The sequence below is a fragment of the Dama dama genome, chromosome 5, assembly GCF_033118175.1.
Source record: "Dama dama isolate Ldn47 chromosome 5, ASM3311817v1, whole genome shotgun sequence".
NCBI lineage: Eukaryota > Metazoa > Chordata > Mammalia > Artiodactyla > Cervidae > Dama > Dama dama.
The window spans coordinates 103,894,404-103,919,711 of record NC_083685.1 but is presented as its reverse complement, the minus strand read 5'-3'; the positions used below and the strand labels follow the sequence as shown (position 1 = coordinate 103,919,711).

The window sequence follows — 25,308 nt, the reverse complement described above, 5'->3', positions numbered from 1 at the left end:
TTTAAAAATAGTAGTTGTAATTGGAAAGAAAATGAGATTTCTCATGAACATCCTTATATTCTTTCACTGTATTTATTTTGAGTTCACGGGACCAGGTCATGAGCACAGAATTCACCAGAGCTTGGGCCTCCGAGCGTCCCGGGTCATATGGTGGCGCCATCCCCATGGACACCCAGCCTCTCCTTAAGCCAGGCCCACTGAGGCTGCCCCCATCCTGGATGCTGCTGGACCCCAAAGCCCAGCTCTTGCCCCAGCTCCCCACCTGGTCTGCAGTGACCCCTGCTTCCTGAGGCCCTGGTCTGAGCAGAACCTGGGCCTCAACAAATATGGCAGGTGCAGCTATGTCTCCTAGGGGGCCATGTCCAGGGCTGCCCCCTTGGAGTGCATCCATCCCATGGGGCCAGTGGCAAGGAGCAGCTGCCTCCATTCTTCCCACCCCTACCCTCCTTCCTCAGGAGCTCGCCTCCACCCCCCGACTCCTCACTAAGTGTCTGCAGTGAACAGGGGTGTTGGAGGCCTGTGGAGCCCAGAGTCTCCGAGGAACAGCCAAGAAGTCCGTTTCCACCAGGGTCTGTCCAGCAAGTCCAGGTCACTGGTACACAGGGCCCTGGCCCCCTCCCCAGTAGCCAGCCCTTGGGGCTTTGAATGGAGGAACAGGCAGGCTCAGCCTGTGGTTCCTTGGCTTGAGGCCCCAGTGAGTGGAGCCCGAGTCCACAGCCCTCCTGGGGCAGGGCATTGGTGTTTGGAGTGGACGGGCCCCGCTGGCCACCCTGTGATGTCAGAGGCTGGCGGAGGCCCTGGAGCCCCCCAAGCCGGTGGGCATCACACGTGGCAGTGGTTCCGGGGTGCTGGGCCCGTCCCAGTTATCATGAAGCACCAGAGGCCAGCCAGACAGTCAAGAAGCCCATGCTCCTGTCCGAAGCCCTGGATTGGGGGCGCCAGTGTCCTCTCTCCACATGCCTGGTGGACGGCGGGTCCACTGACTCAGCCCCTGGGCCCACTCTGGTCACAGGTGCACCGGCTGGACGTAGCTCCGCGGGAAGAAGCCAATCCGCCCGGAGAGCCGGCCCCGCCACCAGCAGGGGTCAAGGCGCTCCAGGACCTCAATGATGTCACCGCGACGGAAGCTGAGCTGGGAGGGGTCCTGGGCTGAGAAGTCAAACTGGGCCTGGGCGAAGCAGGCCCGGGGCGGCTGCGAGGGAGGAGACGGTCAGTGGGCCCTTCAGGAGCCCCTGGCTGGGCTGTCCCCACGGAAGCCCCAAGAGGAGGCAGAGTTGGGATTGAACCCAGCTCTGTGTCCAGGTTCATACGACAGCCATCCCCCTACCCCAACCCGCCATGGGCCTCCCATTGCCCACTCCCTGCACATCTGCAGCACAGACCCTGCATCTCCTCAGGGTCTGTCTTGGCAGCCCAGCTGGGACCACATGGCCAGCAATCAAGGGACCAAGTCTTGGGCCTCAGCATGGGACTTTGGTTAGGTCCCTGCGCGTCTTGGGGGCTCTCTCCTGAGCTTTTGACTCCAGGCCCCAGACCTACGGGAACAGACCTTGTAAACTGTAAAGTGATGTGTGGCTATGAGCAGTCTGCTGCTGTTGACCTTGGCCAGGCTTTGAGGCAAAGGATGTCACTTTGCACACTTCCATCTCTCAGGCTGGGCTCTCGTCCCACCTGTGCCCCAGTGGCCGTGGGTAAGTCCCTGACCTCTGTGGGACTTGGTTGCCCCCTATAAATGGCTACTGGATGAGAGCTCCCCTCCAGGCACGTCAGCCCGGCGCCGTGATGATCACACCCAGCACCCTGGCCCTGCCTGCCCACCAGGCAATCTGCTCTGAGCCTGCAGAATCTCATCTGAGCAGGCGATAGGATCATGGACAGGCTGTAATTAGTGGTTCTCTGCCCAGGACAGAGGAGGCAGCCTGGGTCCCAGGGGCCGGGCCTGCTCTGCAGTTGCCTCCCAGGGGGGGTGACCCCAGAGCTAGGCAGTGGGTGTGGGAGAGCCCTCCGGCATCCCCCAGCTCCCTCATGGCCCCCTCACACTTTCCAAGGGCAGAACTGGCCCGGGCAGCAGACCCACTGGGGGAAGCGTCCCTGAGACTGAGCTCTGAGCAGGCCAGGTGCTAAGTGTGTTGATGGGAGGAGGGTGCATAAGGCAGGGGAGGGGGGGTCCTCCAAAAACACTGTTTACTCTCCTATCAGCTCCCAGGGCTCATCCTACTGGCCCCAGGGGAAACTGAGGCCCAGGGGAGGGATGAACTGGCTCTAAGATCACACCTGGCTAGAAGTGGGGGTAGGGGGGGCCTAGGAACAGGCAGGACTGGAGCAGCAGCCTGCGGCCCCCTCTCCCTCCCCAACAGAACCCAAGTTCACTAGGCTGTGCAGGGTCCCGACCTCCAGCCCCAGGCCTTGCTGACACCCCGTCCCAAGGAAAACAGTATGTCAGGTCTAATAACCCCACTGGGTGGTTTCGTCACCCTAATGAGACTGAGATCTGGTCCCAGGGCCCCTTGATGAAAGAGCCGGCTGGCAAATTGCTGTTATTGTGAGAACGAGGGGTGGCTAGACCCCCTCCACCAGGCCAGGATCTGGCCCACGGGCACCCCCTGCCCCAACCCCCAACCCCAGGCCAGCTGCTGGCAAGCAGAAGCCAGTGCTGACCCCACCCGGCAGGCGGCCTGGGTTGCTCTCTCAGCTTCAGTTTCTTACCTGTGAGGTGCAGGCTCCCAGGAGGCTCAGCAGATGGCATACCTTCCCTCACTCAACATACAACTACTGAGCACCTAATGTGTGCCACGCACAGCTTCTGGCTGAGAATAAGCCAGGCTCTGCTTGCCCGGCAGTTTCTACCCGCCCTTCCCGCCTCCCCCTGCCCCCCAACTCCTCTTGCCTCACGGCAACCCCCAGGACAGAACTGGAGAAGCTGTGCTAGACCCTCCTCCTGCCGCCCCCCAACCCCACTCACCTTGGGCAGGGGCTCCTCGTCCTGCAGGAAGACCTGCCGCTTCTTGGCGATGGTGGTGGTCCGGTAGAAGGCGACCAGCTCGTTAAGAGAGTTGAACTTCTCCTCCCACAGGTAGTACTTCCCTGAGGGGTCGCGTAGCACCTTGAAGTGCTGGACCTGGTCCCCGTAGCTGGGGGAGAGGCCATCTCAGACGGCTGCTCGGATGGGCTCTCCCTCTGCCCCCTGGAACCTGGCCTTTTCCTCTCCAGGTGAGGACCGAGTCAGGAGGAGACAAGGTGGGGAAGGGGTCCCAGGCCCCACCCACGGGCTCCGTGCAAGGCAGGGAATCTCCTGGCCGTGGAGTGTGGCGTTAAGGGTTGTGGACCCTGGAGCAGGACACTTTCTGGCTGTGTGACCTTAGGCAAATCACTTACTTTCTCTGAACCTCGGTTTCCTCATAGTAACACCTCACTTCTGGGTGAGCGCTCATTTATTGGCAATGTTGCATGGTTCCTCTGAGAGAGGTGACCAGACAGCACCTCTTCTTTCCAACGTCCCCTCAGCCTTAACTCTCTTTTCCCTCCCCCACCTCATCCCCTCCCAGCCCTCACAGTCCCTTGAGGGGCGAGTCCTAAGACCATCCCGACTTAAACCAAAGCCTGCCAGTGTTCAAGAGGCCCAGGCTGTGTGATGCTTCCTGTCCATCCTCTTCCCCCTTAAGAACCTTCCATGGCTCCCCACAGCCCTCGGCCCTCAGGGTAAAATCCTAACACCTTGATCTCAAGGTCTGGCTCTGATGACCTGTCCAGCCTCAATTTTCTTCAAATATGCTCTGATGCGATCAATGTACCCCCTTCTCCTCTCCCTCCCTTTACCCAGCCTTGCAGCCCAACTGCACCACGTTCCACCCCCTGTCCAGCTCCTTCCAACTGAAGGGATGGCCTGCCTCTCCCAGACTGGCCACAGGGCGGAGGGACCTGCCGGTGCCTCCCCTGCTTGGCCTAGCCCACGCCAGGAGGGGCCGCACATGACTGGGCAGCCTGAACTCCTGCACTCCTGCCTTCCGAGTGCTTCAAGGGCCTGGACCAGAGCTCAGCATCCATCCGCCAGCTGCCTATCCCTGTCTGAGCTCATTTTGTCCACCTGTCAGCCCCAGGCCTGGCGTGCTGCCTTGTTAAAGGTAAGATGTGAGATTTAAGATAAAGATTTGTTCCAGGTAAATACCTCCCATTCTGTGCGTGTCTCTGGGCTTGGGGGAGGGGAAATCCTCCCGCCCAGCCCAAGGTAAGGATCCCAACCACGCGTAGTCTCTCTTTCCACTTTCAAGCATGCCTCTAGGACTCTGCTACATTATTTCTTTCAAATTCTTCTTCAGTCAAACTCTTACTTATGCTTCAGAGCCTGGGTAACATGGCCCAAGCTCTGTGAGCTGCCTCAGATGCCCTTAGTCAGAGTCAGGGGACTCCTTGTCTTCCTCAGCCCTGTGCAGCCTGCCTGCAACCGGCTGCTCACAGATACCCAAAGGCAGGAAGGCAGGAGTCGGCCCAGGCATAGCCCAGTTGGGAGAGGATCGGGTCAGGGACACTGTGGGGCAGCCCAGGGCATCCATGCTCACTGGCTGTTTCATTCCTGGACCCCGCCGACACCCCCCAACCCCTACTGGCTCTGAGCTGTGGTCCCAGCCCCTCTAACACACGTCCACTCTCAGGGCAGCCAGGTCCACCTGCAGGACTGAGGCCAGAAAATGCTGGAGGCTCTGTGACCAGGCAGAACCATCACCACGGCCTGAGACAAAGCCGCTCGTGTGCCGTCAGCAAGCATTGTTCCCAGGTGACTAAGCAGCTGTGCTGTCGGCTGTGGGACATGTGTGTCCATGTCCTGGGATGGGAGGAGGGCAGGCAGGCGGGCAGGCACCTCCATCCTGTCCGGCCTGCTGCAGCCTCGGTCCTTGACTCCCACGTGCCCTGTCCTCCAGAGCCTGGTTCTCCCAGCCCCTCGACTGTGGCTGTGGTGCTGGGGAGGCAGAGGCCCTGATTCGGTGCCATCTCCAAGGAGGAGCCGGGGGTGTGTTCACCAGCCGTCCTCCAGGTGAGGGGCAGAGGAGGGTGTAGGGGTTTTGAGGAGACCTCAGCTCCAGGTGAGCACAGTTCTGAACACTCTGGTGTTTGAAGGTTACCTTCAGTCACCCGGAATGGAGCATTTCCCTGATCATACCCAGGGGAGGGGCGAGGCCTGGGAGGGGGCAAGGGACCCAGCAGTTCTAGAACCTTATTGTTGTTGTTCAATTGCTAACTCAAGTCCGACTCTCCGCGACCCTGGGGACTGCAGTGCGCCAGGCTCCTCTGTCCTCCACTGTCTCCCAGAGTTTGCTCAAATTCATCAGCCTGACAACTGGCGGATTCTCAAACCTGGGAAGCTCTTGTGGTTCAGCCCCCAGCCTGTGCATGGCTAAAGATGGGATAGCAGGGCCCAGAGGGGAGAAGAGCCCGCCCATGGCCAGGGGCAGCTGGTCTGCTGTGTCTGTGAGCAGGCGTGACCCTCCTCTGAGCCAGCCCCTGGCCTGACGAGTGACCGACCCTCTTCCATGTGACAGGGCTGAGGACCCAGCACCTGGGCAGGCTCTCTCTCCCTGCCAGCCTGTCGCCTACCTCCCCAGGCCCGAGTCCAGGTCTAGGTGGCCCCGGAGCCAGGAGGGGTGGCCCTGCTGGGGGAGTCCTCCCGAGCTGGAGGGGGCACCCAGCCTGGTGTATGTGTGTGATGTCTGGGCCTGCGTGTGCCAGTGTCTCTCCATCACACCTGGATGTGTGCGTGTGTCTCTCCCTGCTCTGGGAGGCCGGCCGTGTGCATCCGTCTCTGAGCAGCCATGGGTGTGTGTATCCCTGTTTGTGACCCCCACGCCCACCTACCCAGGGGGGTGAGGGCTGGGCCGGGCCCCTGGGCTGTCAGAAAAGTCTAAAGGATGAAGTCAGGCCTGATGCTAGCTGCCGCTGGTCCTGCCCAGCAGGTTTTTCTGGCCTGGTGGCGGCATTAGCCAGGGTGACAGTGGCCCAGGGTGGATAAACAAGGCTGGGGTAAGGTGTCAGGAGCCCCAGGAGCCCCCAGTCAGCGCTTGGAGACCAGGTTGGTGGCCTGGTGGAGGCCAGGTTGCTGACTGCCTACTGGGTGATTTCTGTTAAGGCATGGCCTTTCTGTAGACTCAGTCTTCCCATCTGTGAAAAAGGAGGAGGTGGATGACTTGTTCTGCAGCAGATGTGAGATAGAATCAAACTGACCTTGGGAAGGGAGTGGAGAGAGAACCCCCAACACCGGGCTTTTAGCCTCAGGGAAGGAGAGCAGAAGGGCAGACCTGGTCTTTCAGGTCATGGGGGTGTCATGGGCACTGGTTCTGCTGTTTCTGGCTGTGTGACCTCAGGCAAGTTACTGCATGCTTCTGAACCTTTGTTTCTTCACTTGCACACGAGACTTCTGGGATCACTTCCTCTCTGTCTTCGCCTGCATAAAACTGTGCCTTCCTCTGATTCTTTCTGCTTCATTTTCCAAGAGCCTTTTTCATCTTCCAAGATTTTATATAATTTACTAACTGTTTAATAAATTATACATACACATCTCCTCATACATACATGTATAAAATTATCAGTTGCCCCAGTGGAACCTGAGCCTAAAGGACAGGGAGCTTTGTTCAATTGTTAGCAGCTGAGTCCCTGAAATTGGGCACGGGGCCTGGCACACAGTAGGGGCTCAGCAACCAGAGGGGCAGAGCAAACAGGTTGGGACCCCAGGCACCTGAGCCTGAAAAGAAGCAAGCGTCTTTCTAGTCTCACTGGGGAACAAACTGCTTCCAACCAAGGAGCCCACCGCAGCCTGTATCAGAGTAGGGGCAAAAGTTACACAGCCAGGCCGTACACCCCTGCCCTGGCCCATGGGCCGCCAGCTCAGACATGCTCCCGGAGGTGGGGGTGGGTGGTGACAGCCCTTTGTAAACTCGTAAAGGTCACCCAGCCGTGGCCACCGTCACTCCGGGAGGCAGAGCAAGGCCCATAAACCCCACCTCTGACAGCTTTATGAGGCTTGGCGGGAGCGTGCGGGAGATGCCACTCGTGTAGGATCAGAGGTCCTGGGAGCCCTGCCAGTGAGGCAGAAATGCTCTTGCACATGCATCTGTGTAGTCATCACCCAGAAGGGTGGCTGTCAGGTCACTGGACTTCAGGACATCCTGGCTACTGTGTCCACACTGGAGATAAGGACGTTACAGCCGAGGAGGATGGGATCTGCTGAGGTTACACAGGAGGAGAGCTGGGCTGCTCACCCCCACATGGCCACTGGCCTTTCTCTAACAGCCTGGGACCATGGGGCTGGGGCCAGGAGGCACTGTGTGGCCCTGGGAGGGTTGACATGACAGTGACAACTATAGCTGGCTTTTGGGATTGTTGTTGTTCATGTCGCTAAGTCATATCTGACACTTTGCGACCCCATGGACAGTAGCCCACCTTCTCTGTCGATGGAATTTCCCAGGCAAGAACACTGGAGTGGGTTGCCATTTCCTTCTCCAGGGGATCTTCCCCACCCAGTGATCGAGCCTGTGTTTCCTGCACTGGCAGGAGGGTTCTTTACTGCTGAACCACCAGGGAAGCCAACATTTGTGGAGAACTTGCTGTGTGCTGGCAACATACTCAGCCCCTTACATCGATGTTCATCTCACCGACGAGGAAACAGACCTTGCCCAGTACCTTGCCCAGGGTTATACAGCTGATATTCTTGCTCAAGAGCTCGTCTCCTAGACACAGATGCCCTGAGTCTGCTTCCTGCTCTGATGTCTGCCTGGTGATCCTCCAAAGGCCCTGAAAGGCCCCCTGACAGAGGATGGACCTGAGTAGGGGCAGGACCCAGGATCCTGGCCCTGGGGGATGCAACTGAGGCTGGAGGGCGCCACCTGGTGGTGCTGTGTACACACCACAACCCGGGGGCCCAGGGTTCTGGCTCTGAGCTAGGGAAGAGGGCTTGGGCAGGATGCCTGGGGTGGAGCAGGGGGGACGGTGTGTGTGTGGGGATTTCTCTGAGGGACACTCCAGGCCCTTTTCCCAGATAGCACTGGTGCTGGCTCCCCAAAACTGCGCATCCCCCTCCTGCTCAGACAGACAAACTGCTCAGACAGACAAACTACCTTCTCTGCCCCACCTCTGGGTCTTCACAGTTGCTGTTCCCTGGGCCTGGCATGCCCTCTCCTCTTTGTGCACCAAACTCCTACTCATGCTTCAGGGCCCAGCTCAGATGTCATCTTCTCCAGCCTGTGGAGTGTCTGCTGCCATCGAACTTCCCTCAATTAGGCATCGTGGAAACCCCAGTCCCTCATCCCCGAGGGACTCCTCCCCTGTCCTACACACACACACCCCAAAGGTTGAGCTGGCTGGCCTGACCCCGTGCCTGGAGTGGCGGGTCTGCATGCCCAGGGAGGCACCAGGAGAGGGCAGGGTGCCAGGGCACCCACGGCAGAAGTTCAGGCCATGAGATCCACTCTCAGGGGAAGGGGAGGCGGGAAGGAGCTCAGCTCAGGCTGCAGGGGTGGCCAAAGAAGCCCCTGTGCCCTGCTTTGTGGTGACCTTGGAGCTGATTCCTGGAGCGAGGCCAGACCAGCCCGCCTGGCGGGCGCCTTTCCCAGGAGATACTGGGCCCTGGGAGCCAGCACAGGGAAAATGGCCACTTCCTGTTCCTCAGGGGACCCACTGGCCTCAGGGACTGGGCTGTGGAGGGAGGGGCCAGCCAGGGGGCTCCAGGCGCTCAGGGCCAAGAACTGGTGTCTCACCATCCCTGAGGCTCAGAGAGGAGGAGAGCCATGGCCTTGGATCAGGAGCTCAGCCTGTTCCCAGGGGAAACGGAAGTGAGGAAAGCCAAGGCTGGTGACAGAGCTTGGAGAGGGGCGGGTGAGGGCTGTGACCCCTGAGGTGGGACCACCATCCCCAGCTGCTCTCCTGACCCTGACAAGGAGAAGCCCAGCTGCTGGGGCTCCAGTGTGCTGACCACACACCACCACCAACTCTGTACAGAGCAGACAGGAAAGCCTCCCTTGGGGCACATTTCTGCAAACAGGAGCCTCATGGCCAGCCTGCTGGGAGACACAAGCTCGTCCCTGCCCTGAGCCTGGTGCCCCATCAGACTTGCCCCCACAGGAGCCATCAAAGCCATCCTATGTACGTTTATCCATTGGAAAATCAGCCAGCCGTTGGCTGTGACACCTCCCAGTCCTAGAAGACTGTGCCACCCAGCACACTGAGGCCACGCTGCCCACACTCACCCACCATCCCATCCAGCTGCGTGCCCAGTGCCCTGACGGTGGTATTATTGTTAGTGGTCCCAAATTCACAGGCACATGCCACCTCCCCGACCCTCCAGCCCCATCCCAGTGCTAACGCCAGTGGCTCTGCCTGGCTCTTTCCAGGGCCCCCCTCGATCCCAGCCATCCTCCCTCCTCGGTAGCCCAAGGGATCTACTCCCTTCCCCTAGTGGGGATGCTCCATGGGGGCCTGTTGCTCTGGGGGAACCCGCCTCCTGGTCGGGACCTGTCAGGCCATTCTCTCTGGATTTGACACCCCTCCCCGCACTGGCTTTGCCCAGTCACCCCAGGGACTTTCCATTTGCTATTCCCTCTGCCTGGAAGCTCTCCTCTTGGTCCTCACTCCCGGAGCCCTGGGACAGCTTGCACCACAGCCGCAGATCTCTGCTCAAACCTGAGGCCATCCGTCCCTGCCACCTGGATCCTCCTGTGTTCGTTTCTCTCCTTGTTCAAGGTCTGTCTCCCCGACTAAGACACAAACCCTGAATGGCAGCAACTTTATTTTTTCACTGTTGTTTCCTGAGTCCCTGACGCTGCCCGGCACACTGCACATAACTCAGCGACTAGTCCTTGAATTGCTGCACCCACATCCCCCTGTTCCAGGTGCAGAAGAGGCAGGACAGAGACCAGCGGGGCCTGACCCCCTCCCCGGTTCCTGCCCCTCCTTCCACCTAGACTCCTCATTGCCCCACTGTTATTTCTGGTTTCAGGTTCCGCACTGCCCAGAGGCTGCCACCCTGCTTCAGTGGCAGCCACTATTCTAACGGCTGTCTATAGAATGACTCATTTGCTCCTCGCAATAACTCATTTTACACGTGAGGAAACAGGTACAGAGAGGTTAAGTGACTTGCCCAAAATCACACAGGAAATGGCCGAGCTGGAATGTGAACCTAAGCACCGTGGCCCCAGGGTCCATCCTCTTGACTGTGTAGCACATGGGGGACCCTGTTCAGAGCACAATCTGGACACCCATCCCGGGGGGCCTGCTGCTCTCTCCCTGCAGCCTTGTCATATCAGCTTCTCCTGGTGACTTGCTGCTCATGGAACAATGGCCGACCCTTCAGCCTGGCATGGGAGGACTCACAGTCAGCCTCCTGTCCCCACTACCCAGGGCCACGCCCTGCAGTCGCCTCACCCCCCCCAACCCCCAGATGGTCATCTGCTTCCAGGGGTCTGTCATTCCCTCCATGCTCCAAAGGCCTGTTCTTGCCCACCCTCCTCCGTGTGTTTGGGTCAGAACTCACTTCACAGAGACGGAGAACTCCCCTGGGGAGCTCTCGCTCTCCCGGATCAGGAAGGCTCCCTGGTGGTTCCGCTTCATCAGAATCTCTTCCGCCAGCTGCCGGGAGATCCGGCCCGAGTACCACCTGCAGAGAGGGCAAGGTGAGAGTTGGGGGCCAGTGCCAGGCACCCATCACCGCCAGGTCCCCCCAGCAGTCCTGGACACAGGAGGTGCCCCTGCTCCCAGCTTACACACTGTCAACCTGAGGCCCGGAGAGGCAGAGGTCATGTACCCAAGGTCACTCATGGTGGCAGACAGGAGCTGCGCCTAGTCCCAGCATTCTGGCTCCTGAGCACAGGCCCTTGCCACCACACCAGGCAAACACACGGGGCTTCCCAGGTGGCGCTAGTAGTAAAGAACCCGCCTGCCAATGCAGGAGATGTGAGTCTCGGGTTCGATCCTTGGGTTGGGAAGATCCTCTGGAGGAGGGCATGGCAACCCACTCCAGTATTCTTGCCTGGAGAATCCCATAGACAGAGCTTAGCAAGCTACAGTCCACGGGGTCACAAAGAGTCAGACACAACTGAGCAACTTAACATGCACACACACTCATGCAAACACACACCTCAGTGAACTCCGACCCAGCCACCCCCAACCTGGGCTTTTACATTTCCTATTATAGGTTCTTAAAAGTGAAAAAAATATTTTAAAGATGACCAAAGAGAAATGGGTTTCCCTGGTGGCTCAGATGGTAAAGAATCTGCCTATAATGCAAGAGACCCAGGTTCAATCCCTGGGTGGGGAAGATCCTCTGGAGAAGGAAATGGCAAGCCACTGCAGTATTCTTGGCCTGGAGAATTCCATGGACAGAGAGAGCCTGGTGGGCTACAATCCATGGGATTGTGAACAGTCAAACACAATTTTTTTTGTCTTTCTTTTTTTCAGTCAGACACAATTTAGGGACTAAACCACCACCAAAGAGAAATAGCAGCTTTGCTCTGGTGAGGAAGGGTCTCTCCCTGTACCCGTTTCACAGATGCATAGACTGAGGCCAACTGGACTTTATCTCACAGGTTCAAGTCCCTCTTCCTTCTGACCAAACCGAACTGGGTATATAGAAGGTTGCTGGTAAATGCACCAGGCAGTCTGGCAGAGTCTGGATCTTTGGGAATCGCCTACCCTCGGAGGGCCCAGGTGGGCTCCAGCTGGCTTCCCAGTCCCAGGGTTTTGGTCCACTCTTGATGTTCACACGGGGAAACCAAAGCCCAGCGTGGCCAGAATCTCACTGTGGGACCTTGGCGCCCCGAGGCCACCAAGCCTCCCTTCCCTGCACCGTTTCCCTTCTCCCTTTCCTGAGTCTGATCGCCCGGGCGGATATGAGGCAGGAATTTCCTGTCATGTCAGGATGTTGACAGCACAGGGCTCAGGTGCAGGCAGACGGGGTCCTGCCCGTAGCCCCGCCCGCCCCTCCCCTGCCTGCCACATGTGAGCACTGGCAGCTCCTCTGAGGGCTTTTTACTGATGTGCCCGGCCTGTGTGCGGGCGTGTTGGGCCCCCAATGTCCTTAGGTGGTGACCCTGCTCGGCTCATGGCGCTGGCTCCCTGGTTCCGGCCAGAAGGAGCAGTTCCAAGGCTCCTCCCCACCTTCCACCCCAAAATAAAATCCTGGTCCTGACATTGTGTTCTAGACACCACTCCTGGGAGCCCATACCTCAAAAGTGAGCTTCTAGACCACAACTGCCCCCATACTGGGGGGTGGGGAGGCCTGGGCCCATCTCACGGCAGGTTTGCCCAGAGTGGAGGCAGTGGAGGTGGCGGCCAGGCGTGGGGCTCCAGGCTGCCTCTGAGAGCTCAGCCCGTGTCTCTGGGAGTCCCGGAGGAGCCTCCAGGCTGGAGGCTGAGCTGTGACGTGGGGGGCCTGGGGCTCGGGGGTGCCTGGAACGGAGCTCCTCTGGGAAGCCCCCAGCAGGAACAGGTGCAGGTGCTGCCGCGGGGGGAGCAGGGGTCCAGTGGGGCCCCATGTGGGCGTTTCCCGAGCCCGGTGTCTCTGAAGAACCCACAAAACCCCACAGGAGATGTCCGTGTGTGGGCGGCCGTCACCCTCAAAGGCTTTCTCAACCGCAGTCTTGAGGAGGCTGCCCAGCCCCCTCCAGGTCCTCGGTGGCTCAAAGGACAGGATGAGAGAAACCAGTCTCCCCTTCCTGACACCCTCAGAACCCAGCCCACTCCTCACTTAGCCCCCATTTTACTGATTTGGAAACTGAGACCCAAGGAGGGGCAGAGCGCCCCCCCCCCCAAGATTTGCCCGGCAAATCTCCCCAACTCTGTCCTGGTGGGCACAGCCCAGGGCCCTTGGGAGGACAAGGGCGCTGCCACCTGCAGGGGTTTACCACCACTGCTACGACCTTCACCCATGCGCACCCCACCTCCCCCACCATTAGCTGGTCTGCCTGCACTCCCGGCAAGCTTCTACTCTACCTCCTGGTCCCAGCAGACCATGCACTCCTAGACCCCTACACGACTGGGTCAGACCCTTGGTGGACCCTGTCCGCGATGCCCGGAGGCCCTGGGAGTAGATGGCCTGCATCACACCTCCCCCGGGCTCCCTGGGCTGCAGGGTGGTGGTGGTGATCAGGGCCCCCCTGAGACCCCTGCCCTGCCACGTCCCACCCTGGAGCCCCAAGGGCTGAGTCAGATGCTGGCTGGACTTTCCCCACTGCTATTTCGGAGCCAGGGCAGGGGTGAAGTTAGCCCAGGACACACCTGGACCTGGCCTGAGGCAGGTGGGGGATCTGCCCTTGGTCCCTGATCTGTCTCAGACACTAGTGGCCAAAGACAGCCCCAGGGACCCCAGGGCCATCAGACACGGAACCCTCCATGGCTGCCACCCGCCCTGGTGGAGACTGGCTTCAACCACCATATTGCCCCAAAGGGCATGGCCCTGAAATCCATCAGCTTTTCTTTCCTTCTGTGTAAACCAAAACCTCTACTTGGGTTTCTCAGTGGCCTCCAACCTCCTAGGCTCCCAGCCTTCACTGAGCCCCAGGCTCTACCTGGAGGATTCCACTTCCACTGTGTCTTTCACTGACCTGGCCCTGGCTGGTGGCCCTGGCAGGTTCTCTCCATCTGTCTCCCTTTACGGAAGTCAAGGCCACACAGCCCAGAGACCTGCAGGCCTGGAGCCCAGGCTACAGAACCTGTCGGTGGGTGGGAGTGCTTGGAGCCCAGACAGGGGACCTAGGTGAGTAGAGGCCTTGCCCAACACAGGAAGCCGGAGGTGGTGGCAGCTTTGGAAAGAACTCGAAGACAGATAAAGAGGAAACGGCCTCCAGGCCCCACCCTGGCCCCGCACCTCCCTCTCTTTTCACCCCACAACCACACACATGTCATGGCTCCCAGCCTGCCCCCTCCAGCCTGCCCAGCCCCGTTACCTGCCTCCGCATCAGATGCAGGCCCCCTGTCCCCACTGAAACCCATCCGTGGCTCCTCCCACCCTCCACCCGGCATCTGAGGCCCCGCTGCCAGGCCCACAGCCGGGGGTTCTCATTGTCCCTCTCCCAGGAGTGCCCTTCTCTGACTCTATGCAGCTAACTCCTACACACATCCTTCAAAACCTCCGTTTGTCACCTCTTCCGAGAAGGCCTCCCTGGTTAGTTATCTCGATGCTGACTGCCTTCTCTTGTCATACTTTCTTCACCTCCTGTCTCTCCCTGGGGCACCATGCTCTGACCCGAGCATCTCATCACGTGTCTCCAGCATCACCCAGGCCGGGTCCCTGGGGCCATAGCCCGTGTTTGGTGAATGACTGTGTCTCAAGGCTACTTCAGCCTTCACTCCACACATATCCACATGGTTTTTCATAGATTCTTGGCCACTTAGGCCTGTCCTGGGGCTGAGACTAGGGCATTCAATGTTGGAAGGCTGACCAGGGGCCTCCCTGGGCCAGCAAGTCCCAGGCCTGGGACGCCTGGGCCCCACACTTGACTCCTGCTCTGCCCTGTCCCAGCTCTGCTGGGCCGGTGTCCAGCTCCCCCCTCTCCTGCTCCAATGGCAGGGCCCTCAGGTCTGTCTCCTTCCTGCCCCTCTCCTCCCTGGCCCCTCACCCCCACCCCAACACAGGCTCCTAGGACCCCCCATGAGTGGAGCCTCAGCCCTGCTTGTGCTGCAGACAAACAGGAGCAGAGAGAGCCAGGGCCTGCCTGAGGCCACACCACAGCCGGTGGGCCCACCGCTGAGCTCCCAGGCCCTGTCCTCTCCAGGGCCCGGATGCTCTCTGGTGTCCCAGGTCCTCTGTGTTGTGGCCTGGACTGGCCTGGACTACCACCACTTGGGACCAGTCATCACATCTCTGTCCCCCACTTCTGCTCAGAGTAGAGACAGGGGGCTCCAGATGGATGGAGGGAGGCTGGGGTGAGGACTTGCAGGTCACTCCGTCTGGGTCAGGCTGGGAGGGGACATTTGGCTGCGGGGCAGGGGGCCTGTGGATGTGGGGGAGCTACTCACGGGTGGGGCTTGACGCGGATATAGTTCTTAGGGACGAACCCCTCGGCGCCCCGCAGCTCGGCCTTGTACCAGTTCTGGTCGTCCTCCATGTTCAGGATCTGTGGGCAGGAGAGACACGGCCCCTGGTCACCCAGGAGTGTCGGCTTCCCCTGCCGAGGGCACACGCCAGCCCCGGGGCCCACTTCCCGGAGGAACGTGACATCGCCGGCCCCACCCAGTGTGATTCCATGGTCTTCCCTGTCCCATTTTGGGGAGGCCTGCCCACAGGTCATAGAGGAGGATTTAGTTGGTGGGCTGAGCTCTGGGGGCTGGAGTTGGACATTCAAGTGCTGCCACCCAGACCCCCAGCACCCCATGGGGTTAGGGCAAAGCCCACGGCCCCTCGGTCCCTGAGCTGTGGCCCTGAGCATGGAGCCCACGGTACTCGATGCCTCCACTGACCCAGGGGTAGGGGGAGGTCTGAGGAGCCCCGCCAAGCGGTGGTCACCTGGGGTCACCCACATCTACAAACCCGCACGTCTGAACTCAGGGGTGACGGTCGGATGGGGGCTTCAGACCCTGGGGAGCAAATGAGAGGTATTTGGGCTGAGACAGTGCTCGGATCACAGGCTCCTCATCACCCTGCAGGTGGCCCGAGGGGAACTGAAACCTGAGTGTGGGTGGGAGCCACTGTAGGTGGCGGCAGGACGCTGGGCTCCCTCCCCTGTCGCTGGGCAGGCTCGCCACGGGTCACCCCTTCTCACCCCAGCCCCTGGGGCCGCTGTCATCAAAAGCTATTTCACAGAGGAGGATGCAGGCCCAGAGAGGAGGTGAGTAGGATACCCTCAGTCTTCACACCAGTCCTCCTTCATTCTGTCTCTGGACCCCGCCCAAGGGCCATCTCCCCTGTCCGTCCTAGAGCAGGTCCACGCATCAGCTCAAACCCAGTGGGGATGCTTGGTTGAGACAAAAAATCAGACACAGATGAGCCGCCCTGCAGAGGCCCCATGGGAGTGAGGGCTGGGACAGCAACTCGTCCAACCGCCTGGCCCGCAGAGCCCCCCACTTCCTGTCCCCACTGTCTGGGCCAGGCCAGCGTCCCCAGGGACAGCCGGAAGCAGGTGGCTGACTCAGGAAAACTTTTGCTGAAAACTAAACAACACAAAACAAATCCTGCCCCCCACCCCCACCCCACAAACCCACCGCCCGCTTAATGGGAAAATCAGGACCTATGGGACACAGATTCAGTGAAGTTTCCCGGGAGCCTCAGGCTCAAGACCAGTCTGCCTGCCTCGAACTCTCTCTGCAGCCTTGGCCTCAGTTTCTGCACCCGTAAAACGGACACAGCCTACATGCTGTGGTGTTTTGTGACCTACAAAATCCTGTGTGGACATGTGGCTGTAACGCGTCTCGTCTACCCCCCAGTTTTGTTTGTTTGTTTTCCTGTCATCTCCACTCCAGAGAAAAGACTCAGAAATGTTCTGATGGGTTGCGGTAGCTGAGGTCTTGCTGTCAACATTTTTCAAAGCCCCCAGACCCTGTGAGACACAGGAATTGCCGACCCTCCCTGGTGATGCCCCCAACTTGGCCCCTTCTGCTAGGTGCTGTCCTGGGCCACTATCTCCTGGCCAGTGTGGTCACTGAGCAAGTCCTGCAGGGCAGGCGCTGTGTCCACCCCAGTGACACAGCGGGGAGCAGGAGGTCACGCTTTAGTGGGCAGAGGCAGAGGGAGAAACAGGAAGCAGACAAATAAACAAGATAATTTAATGCAGTCGGGAGTGCTCGCAAGATATACATCAGGAAGATTAGATGGCTGGTTGGGGCAGGGCATTGTCCACAGGGGTGGGGGAGTGGGCAAGAAAGGCATCTCTGAGTAGGTTGACTGACACATGAGCTGAGGCCCAAATAACAGGAAAGGCTGGACGTGAGAAGATGTGGGGAACAGTGCCCATGGCTGAAGGAATAGCCAGGGTAAAGGCCCTGAGGTGGGAGCAGAGAGGAGGCCTGTGTGACTGTAGCTGAGGTGGGGGCTGGGCCATGAGGTGCACAGGGAGGGCGAGAGGTGGACGTTCTCGCACTCTGGTGGGAGTGAGGAGGCAGTTCAGATTTTTATTTTCAAAACCAAGAGGAGCAGGCTGCCCCTGTGGCTCAGGGGCAAAGAGTCCATCTGCCAATGCAGGAGACTCAGGTTTGATCCCGGATCCAGGAAGATCCCACATGCCACAGAGCACCCCAACTATTGAGTCTGTGCTCTAGAGTCCACGAGCTGTAACCACAGAAGCCCACGCGCCCTAGAGCCTGTGCTCAGCAACCAGAGAAGCCGCAGCAATGCGAAGCCCAAGCACCACAACCAGAGAGTAGCCCCCGTTCCCACAACTAGAGAAAGCCCACGCGGCAACAAAGACCCAGCACAGCCAACAAATAAATAAAATTATTTACAAAAACAAACAAGACGAACCATTGAGGGCCACTGGGGGAAGGTCAGGCTCTGGGTTGTGGCTGTTGTGTGGAGACCAGGCTGGGGACTGGAGGGAGGGACGTGAGGAGCTGGGCCCAGGTGGGCAGTGATGGGGCCCTGGACTGGGGTGACTGAGATGTGGTCAGATTTGGGATGGTTTAGGAGGAACTGCTGACAGGCTGGCTCCAAGATGCAGAGAAAGCAGCCAAGACCACCCAAGTTCTGGGCCTGGGTGCTGGCAGGCGGGTGTGGCCGCCGGGTGCGATGGAATAGCTGCGGGGGCAGGTGGGGAGCCCAGGGCTGGCTGTGTCCAGCCTGGGGCACACTGGCTGTCCCTTTGGAGGTGCTGGGGCCACGCGCTCCCTGAGTCTGTGTTCTGGGGGCCAGGCTGTCGATGAAGAGGTAGAGGTAAGCCAGCATCCACAGCCTTCCTCCAGCCAGGAGCGACGCAGTACTGTGCACCCAAAGCAGCCTGCTATGTTTTAGGGAAGTGACATTTGGGGCCACTTGTCCAGAGGGTCGTCTAAGAGCAGAGCTCAAGACTGGAAGAACAGCGTCCTGCCAGCTCCCAGGGCCTGGGATCTGTGTGTCCACTGGGCACTCACAGCTGGTGCGCTGAAAACATGCTCGGGAATGGACACCCTGTATGCTCAGTCACCAGACGGGCGTTGGAGAGGGAGCAGGGCTGCGAGGCGATGTCACAGTTGAACTTTTGCAGTTACAGAAATCGGACTGCAGACCAGCATGAGGTGGGTGAGGCACTTGGAGCACAAAATGTTAGGGAGCTCCGAAGATGTCACGAATCAACGTAAATAGTATAAGAGAGTAAGTTAAAAAATCAAAATCAATGCAAAAAATTTTAATGCAGTCATTAGTTAATGATAATATATTCATATCAGTCTATTAATATAACCAACGAACCAGATTGATACTCTAAAATGTTACCATAGGGTAGGGTGTGCGTGGGTGAAAGTGGGCGTGCGGTGTCAGATGCGACTCCCTCTGTACTATCTTCTCAATTTTTCTGTAAACCTCAAACTGTTCTAAAAATTAGACTGTTTAAAATTTAATGAAAAAAAAAAATCCATCAAAATCTTAAATCAAGGCAGGATTTGATCTGGCACCTGCACCACCATGAGAGGAAGGGCCCTGTCTCCAGGGCCCTGGAAGGCCCACTTATGGAAGTGGGACTTGCTGGTGGCCCATGTCCCAGGACCAACAGCTAACTCATCGGGACATTCTGGTGTTTTTTCCTAGGCACAAATCTGGTGCCTAGAAGAGGCTCAGCTTTCCCTTTCTCTTTCTCACCTGCAGAATGTCAATTTCCCATCCCTAAAACTCTAATCTACTGAATACGTGTAAGTTGGCTCTCTATGTATAGTCCTCTGCATTCTGCCTTTTTGTCACTTCTCGTTGCCTCATGAGCATTTTTACGTTGTTAAACGACCCCTCCCCAGATGGTGTTTTTAGGGACTGTGTGATATTTTGTGCCACCATGGAGCACAGAGCACAGAGCTAGGCAGAGTCCACGCTGCAGACTCACTCACACCCCCACCCCCGCTGGATGCATCTCCTTCTTCACTCTCCTCCCCCGCCTCTTCTCTACATGGTTGGGTCCCGCTCATCCTTCAGATCTCAGCTGAGGTGTCACTTCTTTTGAGAGGTTGCCCAGACCCCCCACCCCCATCTAAAGCTGTCCCCCTGCCCCTCCCACCCTCTGCATTCCATCTCCCCGGGTGATTGCTTCCATCCATCTGTCACCTCCTGGCATGACTCACCCTCTGGAATGTCAGGTTTGGGAGGACAGGGACTGGGCTTTGTCCACTGCCTGTGTCCTCAACACTCAGGACAACGCTCCACAGCCCAGCAAGGGTTTGTTGCATGAAGGAAGGAAAAGGCAGCCCCTCTCATGGGCTGTCATGCCTTGAGAGGTCCCCTCCTGGGTCTTGGCTAACATCTTAATCCCGCCTTCCTTCCTCTGACACCCCGTGTCTTGCTGAGGGCCTGCCCCGTGTCGGCACTGGTTTATGTCCCTGCCCTCAGGAGCCCTGGTTAGAAGCAAACACAGCAGGAGATGCCAGTGCTCTAGCCAGGGTTAGTGGGAACTCGGCCAGTCTCTGGGTGGGTAGTGAGCCCAGGCATCCAGGAGGGAAGGGGGTGTCATAGTTTTTACAGTGATTTCCTTGGGGGACCCCACAGATCCATCCCCGCCACACTGCGCTTCACCTGCATCTTAGGTGGAAAGCACTGACCACCCCATTCCAAATTCCTCATGATTCCACTCTCTCCCAAGCTCTAGAGCCTGGAATTAGAGACCCAAACTCTCTCAGATTGGCTAACAAGGCCTGTGAGCTGGACCTAGATCTCAGAGTCTCCTGCACTGGCTGGTTGGTCATGGTGCCAAACCTGCCCCACCCCCAGGTGACCACACATCCTCAGGTCACCCCCCCCCCCACCACCACTGGCCATCCAGGGGGCCCAGGGCCAGCATCCCAGCACAGATAAGAGAAGACTTCCTCAAAATGATGTGGTTCTTCTTAGAACCGTCACCTTTCCACCCCAGCCCAGGTTCAGGGGTTCACACCCGACCCCACACTGAGCAAGTCACGGTGCCTGGGGGCCTCACTTAGTCATCTGCAAAATGGGGCCGCAGCAGCTTAAGCGGACGTTGGAGCACACCGCCGAGTTCAGACCTGGCTCCATACACAGTCAGCCCACGGGAGGTGCTGTCCCTTCCGAGGCCTCAAGCTTGGGACCCAGAGTGCGGCCCCGGCTCAGACTGGAAGGATGGCTGGTCTCATGCCCACCGGGCCGGCATGGAGCCTGGGGCCCAGGGAGCTTCCTGAGTGGGACTTGATGGCAGCTCCAGCACCTAAATCGTGCCAGCCACTCCCAAATCAGGGTCCTGAGCTCCGCTTCCAGATGCAGGCATGTAAGCAGGGACACTTCCCGAGAGAGAGAAAGCCTGGAAACCCTTCTGCCCTGGGGGGTGTGTGCTCCTCACAGAGGTCCCACGAGGGGGCTGCGTAGCATTGAGGCTCATCTCACCTGCAGGGAGGCCTGTCTAGACCCTTAGTCACAGTTGTTTTATCCCCGATTGGTTAGTGTGTGTACTTCATTCCCAAGATCCTCTCTCTGTCTCAGTCTCTGTCTTGTTGCCTCTCTCTCTCTAACTCATTTCAAATTCTTTCCTGGGAAACTGGGCGTTGAATCAGCCCCTGCTACTCACTACGCTGAATTCTCAGAAGGGCTCCTAAAGGAGGAAGCACTAACTCACTCCCCATTTCTCAGATGGGAAAACTGAGGATCCGAGGCAGAAGGTGGCTTGTCCGGAGTCACGGAGTCAATGACTGGAGAAGCCGGGCCTATCTTCCTCCAGAGACTAGACTCTATTAGAAGGGACATCCGGGCCCTGATTTTAAGCACCCCCCCCCCATACCACATAGGCACAGCTCGGCTAGCCCCGGCCACCCTACCTTGAGTGTGTCCCCCTTGTTGAAGGCCAGCTCGTCACTCTCCGTGGCCTGGAAGCTGTACAGGGCCACAGACTCCATGCCGCCGTCCCCGAGCCCCGGCAGCTGGGCTGCTAGCAGGGCTGGCAGCTTCCTGCTTCCTCTGCAGTCGAGGACCAGCTTCCTTTGTTTTGAGAGCGTGTTTGTGCTTTTGAAGCTGAGACTGAGACTTCCCCTGACGGAGAAACAGGAAGCAGAGATGTCCCAGACAGGGGGTGTGAGCCACGGGCCCCTCTCAGACTCCAGGGCGTCCCCCAGCAGCCCTGGGAGTGGGTCCCCCTCCTGCACCCACCTTACAGATGATAAAACTGAGTCTCCAGAGCAGCAAGGATGCTGAACTTGTGGTCGCAGCTACGCCCACTCATGTACCAATCCATCCACCACAGTTTCTAAACTCTGATGCCCCCTGTGACCTCCTATTGACCCAAAGTTTCTGGCCCAACCACCAGGGCCTTCCCTGTTGCTCCTCCCCACCCCACCTCTCCAGACTCATCCTTTGTTATTCCCCTTCCCTCTGAACAAACCTGGGCTGCAGCCACAGCAGGGGGATACCCCACAGGTTCAATTCGTCCCCCAGCCTTTCCACACGCATGGCCTCTCTTCCCCTTTCTCTTCCCAGGAGACTCCTATTCATCCATCAATGCCCGGCTCAGAAGGCACCTCTTCTGATTTAAACACTGGGCACCTTCAGTGGGATGGTGAGCCTAAGGTCAAAAAGGACTGAAAATAAATGTGGACCTTTGCTTAGGTTTGCTGTGGGTGGTCAGATCAGTGCGGCAATTCTGGGATGAGGCTGAGTCTCATGGGAAAGAACATAAACCACTGAATGCAGCGAAGCCGTCAGAACCAAGGACAGAGGATTGAGATTGCTGTGCAGGGAAGGAGGGTGACCATGGTCCCAAAAAGAGAGTGAGGAAGAGCCCTGGGGTGTTGGACGGGGACTGGCTGAGTCAGCATGAAGTCAGATTGGTTTTATTTTTTTTGCTAAAAAAAAAAGAATTTTTCTTCCTTTATTTATATGGATAAGGTGACATCTTGCTTTCTGATATTAAAGATTATATCCATTACTATTATTATTTATGTTGATGCTTACATTGTCTCAGATTTGGTCAGTGAGACCCCTTCCAGATGCCCCTTGTTCTTTTGACAAATCCCCATGGTTCTCTGAGCACCTCCCATCTCTCTGATGACACATTCAAGGCTCCTCCAGGACTTCTGCCTCAGACCCAGAACCAGCCCTTCCTGGGGGGCAGAGGGAGGATGGTTTTAATGGAAGGTGATGTTAGAACCCAAGGTTGAGCTGGTATTGGGTGTGCTTATGACTGTGGAGGTATCATTGCTCCCAGGGCCTCTCCACAGACAGAGGCAGGAAAAAAATAATAAAATTGCATATATCCTATATATTTAAATAAATCACTATATATATTATATATAGGCCTCCCCTGGTAACTCAGACAGTAAAGAATCTGCCTGCAATGCAGGAGACCTGGGTTTGACCCCTGGGAGGGGGGAGGTCCTCTGGAGAAGGGAATGGCTACCCACTCTGGCATTTTCACCTGGGAAATCCCAAGGACAGAAGAGCCTGGTGGGCTATAGTCCATGGGCTCACAAAGAGTCAAATACAACTGAGCAACTAACATGGATATTATATATAATCATTATATATATTGGAAAATGTATTTCCTAGTGAACAGAGTTAGTGTCTGCATAGTTCTGCACTTACCTCTATGTGTAATTACAAAGCTGTGGATAATAGATTAAAAACAATGCCCTTAACCACATGTGAATTGGTTAGTTCAGGTGAGAGGGATGTGGGTATCATGTCTTTCTCACGCCTTTTCAAAGGGCTTGAAATTTTTCCATGTAAAAAATTGGTAAGATAGATGTGACTCTACAGTAATCTCAAAAAAAAAAAGATTTAGTTTTAAAAAAAGAAAAAACAACAGTTGAGGGAAAAGAAGAGGGATCTGGCAGAGCTGTCGCCTCCCTGGAGCCCCCAGAGGGCAGAGGGCAGCAGCCCAGGCCCCACTCCAGGGCCTCTCCTCACCTTTCCTCCAGCCCCCTACCCAGGGACAGGATGTTAGCAGGTGCTTCTTTCCGGCTCCAGCTCTCTTTCAGCTGAGGTTTCAAAGCCTCAGAATGGAGCAATGTGGGGGGGGAGGGGGAGCGGGGGGGGAGGGGTGTCATCCACTCAGCCCCAAGTCTGAGGTGCCTGGAGGCAAGAGTGGGGAGGGCTCCCCTTACAAAGCTGAGTAGTGTCCTCTGGGGCCTGGGGGCTGGGGGGCTGGTTTATTTTGTTTTTCAAAATGCGTATTCTGTTCCAAGTCGTGTACAAAAATGTGAGTAGCTCTCCCACAGTCTACGGTTGATAAGTGGCAGAGCTGAGCCCAGGCCGGAGCTGTGACCCTCTGTGCCATGACCCCTGAGCCGTGTGGCCTCAGTCTAGAGCCAGGAGGAGGGGGTTGGGGTGGAAGGGTGAGCAGCAAATCTTGGTGGGAGGGCACATGTGCCCAACTCTCAGAGACCCAGCAGGACCCTGGGAGTGGGACTTGACTGGGAGGACCCCTTGGGGGTTCAGGCACCCCACTGAGGGTACATGCTGGGGCCTAAAATGAGGGGGCGCAGAGCTGGCAGCTGGGAGACCATTAATGGTCCCATCATGGCCGCAGCCAGGTCCCCGTGGGAAGACCCTCAAAAGCCACCCCCTGGAGGAACAAGCACTGGTGGCCACTGGCCATGGCTGGTCATAGCAGAACCAGCCACTTAGGACTGTCTGGTCCTTAGGCCCCCAACCCCCTGTTCCAGGCTGATTAACACCCAGACACATCCAGGGCCTGACCCTTCGGCCTGCAAGTGTTCCCGTAGGTGACAAAGGGACTTCACAGGTGTGATTAAGTTGAGGATCTTGAGATGGGGAGGTGGTCCAGGGTTATCCAGGTGGGCCTGAGATGTGATCTTGAGTGTCCCGGGGGAGGGAGACAGACAAAGCAATCACTGTGGATGGAGGAAGGACGGGTGGCCGGGGGCTGTGAGGAGTGCAGCTCTGGAGGCTGAAAGGGCAGGGAAGGGACTCTTTTGGGGCTCCAAGAGGAACCAGCCCCGCCCACGCCTTCTCCTTGGCCCAGCAAGGCTGAGCTGGGGCTTCTGGCCCCCAGAACAGTAGAGAGTGATCTTGTGATGTTGAGCTTGTGGTGACTTGTCACAGCAGCCACAGGAAACACACACCCCCTCCCTCGGGGCCGTCCCGGCGTGAGTCAGAAATGGCAACTTGAGACCAGGCCATGAGGACAGCGAGCAGAAACTGACCACCGCCCTCCCACTCCAGGCCCGGAGCTGGGCCTGGGGCTCCAGGGACCACTATCTATGAAGCTGGAGCTTGTAGTTCAGAGACTGGATGAGATCCTTGGATGCTCCAGAAAGGCTGGGTGCAGTCTTCTGTTATCTGACACCGACGGACACACCCAAGCGACCTCTCTGGGCTTCATCATGGGGCGGGGAGGGCAGGTTTACCAGGAGAGTGGAGAGAAAACCAGGTGTGTTCCTCTGCCCATCGTTGAGCCTCGACCTGCGCCAGCTCCAGGAAGGCTCTGTGCCTGTGACGCTGACAAGGAGGCAACAGGCACAAAGCCTGCGCCTTCAGAGGTCAGCACTGCAAGACAAGCGCAGAGTTCCACCACAGACTTGCTGCCCACGGGACCGGTGAAAAGTGGTAAAAATAAAAATATTGAACATTTCTGGAAATGGCCCAAAGGGTGAACAGAAATGACGAGACGTTTGTTCAAGAACATTCATGACAATTTGATAAGAAAAGTGAGAGTCTGTGGTAGTTGAACCAAAACCACTCTCTCCCTTCAGCCTCCTCACAGCTGGTGAGCCTCCAAAGAGTTGTGCCCAGGACGCAGGGCCCCTCCTCACAGCTCCCAGTTAGGACTTTTTTCCTGGGAGGAGCAGGCTGTCAGTGTCGCTGAGGCTGACTGGCTGAGTGTGGTGGAGAGGTGGGTGCCCCTTGGTGAAACAGAGTCTCCACGCAGAGTGCAATGTGCAGAAGTTCCTGGCACCCTGACCCCAGGCCCTGGCTCCTGAGGTGGTGGTTGCTCATGGCTCTCAGGCTGCCTCTCCCTCTCCAGCTCCTAAAGCAGGGGTGTTACTCAGAGAGAATGTAGCCATTGTTCCCTGGGTTTGGCCTGGGGATAGAAACCGGCCATAAAACAGACAGCTCCTACTCTCTTCCCAAAGGAACTGACCTCATTAGCAACAACACAGAGTGAAGAAATTCAAGCCTAAAGTTCTGTCAAGAACAGTGGTGGTTACGGAGATACAGAGGGGAGAGGCCACACTCAGGCTAGACTGGAAGCTAACTCGTTT

At 57.8% G+C, this 25,308-nt stretch overlaps 1 protein-coding gene across 2 annotated transcripts; it reads right to left on the bottom strand.

Moving 5' to 3' along the window:
* Positions 1 to 53: 53 nt before the first annotated feature.
* GRAP (GRB2 related adaptor protein) lies at positions 54 to 21,176 on the bottom strand. Of its 2 annotated transcripts, XM_061143632.1 has the most exons (6): positions 20,908 to 21,176; positions 15,506 to 15,552; positions 14,995 to 15,092; positions 10,514 to 10,636; positions 2,963 to 3,131; positions 54 to 1,192 (listed from the first exon to the last, which is right to left on the bottom strand). In XM_061143632.1, the coding sequence occupies exons 3-6, from the start codon at positions 15,081 to 15,083 to the stop codon at positions 1,007 to 1,009; spliced, it is 567 nt and encodes a 188-aa protein (XP_060999615.1). In that variant the 5' UTR covers positions 15,084 to 15,092; positions 15,506 to 15,552; positions 20,908 to 21,176; the 3' UTR covers positions 54 to 1,006. The 2 variants fall into 2 exon arrangements, with proteins under 2 accessions (XP_060999615.1, XP_060999614.1); XM_061143631.1 differs by lacking the exon at positions 15,506 to 15,552 and having other exon boundaries at positions 20,908 to 21,167.
* Positions 21,177 to 25,308: the final 4,132 nt, after the last annotated feature.